At 42.5% G+C, this 4,715-nt stretch overlaps 1 protein-coding gene across 1 annotated transcript in view; it reads left to right on the forward strand.

Moving 5' to 3' along the window:
- Positions 1–4,715, forward strand: part of LOC125483294 (F-box/WD repeat-containing protein 7-like) — a 15,732-nt gene that overhangs the window by 7,614 nt on the left and 3,403 nt on the right. The window contains exon 3 of the mRNA XM_048597844.1: positions 3,239–3,373. Within this exon, the coding sequence (XP_048453801.1) occupies positions 3,239–3,373 (135 nt within the window). The remainder of the gene's footprint in view (positions 1–3,238; positions 3,374–4,715) is intronic.

The following is a 4,715-nucleotide window of genomic DNA, read 5'->3' on the forward strand; positions in this document are numbered from 1 at the left end:
GAAGGAGAAAACAGAGTTAACGTTTTGGGTCAGGTGACCCTTCCTCAAAACTGAGCAAGGATCACCGGACCCGAAACGTTAACTCTGTTTTCTCCTTCACAGATCCTGCCAGACCTGCTGAGCTTTTCCAGCAACTTTGTTTTTGTTCCTGATTTACAGTATCCACAGTTCTTTTGGTTTTTATGGGCAATAAAAGCTGGCACAGCCAGTGATGCCCATATTCTGTGAATTAATAACAAAATGGTCATTCCTTAACAGATACTTGGTCAGAATCCAGTATCGCCACCCCACCTTCCCAAACAGCACAGTGGGGTATGTGGCATTGACTGCAGCAGTTCAGGAAGGTGGCTCTCTACCATCTTTTTGCAGACAATTGAATTGGGCCATGAGCAAATACAAGTGCAAATGCTTGGACAGGCTGCAGGAAACTACCTAATGCTGTATCAATTATTCCTTTGTCACTTCTCTCGGCCTCTGTTTTCTTTCTGATTTACCTCTTTCAGTATCTTCTGTTCTCTGTTTTCTGGTGATATAATGAGTTGTGATTTTTCAATCACTGATTCTTCTGAATTTCATCTTAAACACTTCCTGATTCTCACTGAAATCAATATTGATTATTAATTTAGCTCCTCATATGTAAGGAAGCCTTCTGCTTTGGTCACTTCTTCCTTCAAGTGTTTAAAACAGTTTCCTGACCAGCGTGAGAGAGGGTACAGAGGAGATTTGCCAGGATGTTGCCTGGGCTGGAGAGTTTGTTATCAAGAGAGATTGGACAGACTTCGGGTTGTTTCTCTTAGAGGAGAGGAGATTGGGAAGGGACATAATTGAAATGTATAAATTATGAGGAGCATGGACAAGGTAGACAGGAAGGTACTTTGTCTCTGGTCATTGATTTCTCCACCCATAAGTATCGATTTAAGATAAGGGGTAGGAGGTTTGGAGGTACGTGAGGGTGTTCCGCAGGGATCAATGGTGAGGCCCCTGATGTTTGTCATGTATATGAACGATTTAGAGGAGAATTTGAGGCACGGTTAATAAGTTTGCAGGTGGCACCAAAGTTGGTGGTATAGTAGGCAGTGAAGGTGACTATCTGAGATTACAAAGAAATCTTGATCACTTAGGCCAATGGGCTGAGGAGTAGCAGATGGAGTTTAATTTGGATAAATGTGAAGGTATTGCATTTTAGTAAAACAAACAAGGGCAGGACTTGCAAAGTTAATGATAGCGTTGATGAGCAAAGAGCCCTAGGGGTTCAGTTCTTTGTAAGTTGTGTCACAGGTAAACAAGGTAGTTAAGAAGGGGTTTATTGCTCAGACCATTGAGTATAGGAGTTGCAATGTCATGTTGAAGTTGCTTCTGGAGTACTGTGTCCAGTTCTAGCCACCCTGCTAGAGGAAGGATATTATTAAATTAGAAAAGATTTACCAAGATGTTACCGGGACTGGAGAGTTTGAATTAGAAGGTGAGGCTGAATAGGCTGGGACTTCTTTCACTGGAGTGCATGAGATTGAGGGGTGACCATACAGAGGTTTATAAAATCATGAGGGGCATAGATAAGGTGAATAGCAAAAGTGCCTTTTTTTTTCTCTAGGGAGGGGCAGTTTAAAACTAGGGGGCATATTTTTAAGGTGAGAGGGAGAAGATTTAAAAAGGACATGAGGGGCAACTTTTTCACCTAGCGGGTGCTTTGTATGTGGAATAAATTGCCAGAGGAAATGGTAAAAGCAGGTATGGTTAGAGCATTTAAAAAACATTTGGGTAGAAATTTGAATAGAACATAGAACATAAAATATTACAGCACAGTACAGGCCCTTCGGCCCTCGATGTTGCGCCGATCTGTGAAACCAATCTGAAGCCCATCTAACCTACACTATTCCATTATCATCCATATGTTTATCCAATGACCATTTAAATGCCCACATCAATAGGAAAGGTTTAGCGGGATATGGGCCAAGCACTGGCAAGTGAGACAAGTTTGGTTTGGGTCAGCATGGATGAGTTGGTCCAAAGGATCTGTTTCCATGCAGTATGACCCCACCTCGCCACCCACCCCCTGCCACCCAGAGGTTGGTGGGGAATCTGGAGCTCACTGCCTGCAAGGATGGTAGAGGCAGACACTTTCATAACATTTAAGAAGTGTTGATATGTGCACTTGCATTGCCAAAGTATCCAAGACTATGAGCCAGGTGCTGTAAAATATGGTTAGAATAATTAGGTGGCTGTTTTTGACCAGCACCGATTTCATGGGCCGCAGGTCCTTTTTTCTGATAACACAGTGTGGAGCTGGAGGAACACAGCAGGCCAGGCAGCATCAGAGGAGCTAACATTTTGGTTGGGACCACCCTTCAGATTTCTGAAGAAGGGTCCCGACCCAAAACATCAGCTTTCCTGCTCCTCCTCCAGCTCCACACTGTGTTATCTCTAACTCCAGCATCGGCAGTTCTTACTATCTCTGAGGTCCTTTTTCTGTGTTGTCGACCTCTTTGATTCTCAGCTGATTCAACCATTCAATAAGATCATGATGTTCATAATCATATTCGAATTGTGGTCTCAAACCCACATTTTTGCCTCCCCAATAAACTTTGATTCTCTTGTTAATTGAGAAGCTACCAACTCTGCCTTCAAAGGTATTATGTTGCCCTCCCTTTACTGCTGTCTGGGGAAGAGTGTTCCAAAAAGACTAAACTCTAAAAGCAAAGCCTTTCTATTCATTTCCCTACAAGTATTCCTAGTTTCACATTGCATTCCCCTTGCAATAAGCAACACCATTCCATTTACAATGACCTTCGTGAAGCACGTGAAACGATGATGAATGATTTAATCAGATTCTCCTTTGATGGTCTACCTGGAGAAATAACCCAGGGATACTTGCTAACTTGGCCCCGTAGTGGAAAGTGACCTTGTGCCAGAAGATTGCTAGCAAACCCTTATTCTAGTAAGTGTTACTGATCTCTAAAGTGCTAGGGTGAAACAAAGTACAACGGCATCATAATTGATAGACCATGATTTTTGGATGAATTCACCAACGCATTCTCCCCATGAAAAGAGTATATACCGGAAAGCTTTGTCTCTAACCTATTTGTGTGCAATTAATGTGTGAACTTTCCTTTTACCATGACCTTCCTGGTATGTAACTAAGTGTTGGTAGTCTGATTTATGAATATTCCTGTCAGTAGGTGAATAGGAATATACTTGGTATTTAATTTGGTTTCAGACATCTTTGCTTTCTGTTCCACAGAAATGGAGTGGCCCTGAGAAGCTACTGGCATTGGATGAGCTTATTGATCGCTGCGAGACTTCACAGATCAAATACATGATGCAAGTCATTGAGCCTCAGTTCCAACGAGACTTCATCTCCCTCCTTCCAAAAGAGGTACGTGTCTAAATGGTAATGAACCCTTGCTGTGCTGTCTGATCAGCAGCTGGTGATGCAGAGCATGAAGTTACAGTTCTGATTTTGAAGGTACACACAGTAAAATGAATGAGGAAGTTGTCCCAATCAAGCAGGGTTACTGCTTGACCAGAGATAGTAGGAACTGCAGATGCTGCAGGCTGCTGGACCAGGTTTGTTTCCAGTTGCATCTTACATGCCTCTTTATTTCTATCAGCAGATTGTCAGAGATTTGTTTTTTTCCTAATCAACTCTGTCCCTTTGCTGAACATGCTGACTGAAACTGAGGTTCTGTTTTTCAGACACCATTAGCTCCATTGATCCTTACCCAAAAGCTGTCTGCTTGTTAGAGATCAGAAATTCCTGCCCTTATCCAGCTTTGGCCTCTTGTGGATTCATCATCCCTTACAAACAGCATCTGTGTTGCAAGGCCAAAATTTTGAGAACAGGTTGTTGAAATGTCACCTAATTGAGGTCTTTAAAATAAATTTTAATCGCATGGACTGAGCATGGGAAAGAACAGAAGCAGACGCCGTCAATACAAGGAGTATGATCGAGGTTTGTGGAGACACAAAAATTGATACAGTGAGAGTAACTGTAAACTGCAGGAGGAAATGCACAGCCTTGTCAGGTGGACAGAACAGTTGCAAATGGAATGAAGTGGAGAAAAATGTGAGGTAATACACTTGGAGAGTGAACAAGGCAAGGAATTGCAGTATGCTTGGTGGGACCCCAGACAACATTGAAGAGTAATGTTGACATGCATGTCCACAGATCACTGAAGATAGCAGGTTAGGTAGATAAGGTAGTTGAAAATGCATATGGGATACTTATCTTTATTAGCTAAGGCATAGAATTCAAGAGCAGGGAGGTTATTCTGGCATTGTATAAATTGCTGGTTATGTCACAAGTAACATTCTGTGTGCAGTTTTGGTCACCATATTTTAAGAAGGATGTGACTGCACTGGAGAGAGTATACAGGAGATTTACCAGGATGCTGCCTGGACTGGAGGGTCTGAGTTATGAGAAATTTTTAGATAGGCTGAGGCTGTTTTCCTTGGGGCTCTGAAAATTGAGAGGCACCTGTGGAGATGTATAATCACTGTTTATTACAGATATATAGATTCCAGCTACAGGTAAACAATTATAAGCCATCAACACAACTCTTATTGGTTAAAAATCTCAAACCCCTTACAAACACTCCCTCATACACACATCCCTCCACCCACCCACCCCCAATCCAATGGGGATGATGGGCAGAGGGAAGGAGAAGGCACTTCATTGGGACCTCGCCACACAGTTGCTGAGAGATCCTTTTGCCAGA

Source organism: Rhincodon typus, chromosome 6 (assembly GCF_021869965.1).
Source record: "Rhincodon typus isolate 14 chromosome 6, sRhiTyp1.1, whole genome shotgun sequence".
Taxonomy (NCBI): domain Eukaryota; kingdom Metazoa; phylum Chordata; class Chondrichthyes; order Orectolobiformes; family Rhincodontidae; genus Rhincodon; species Rhincodon typus.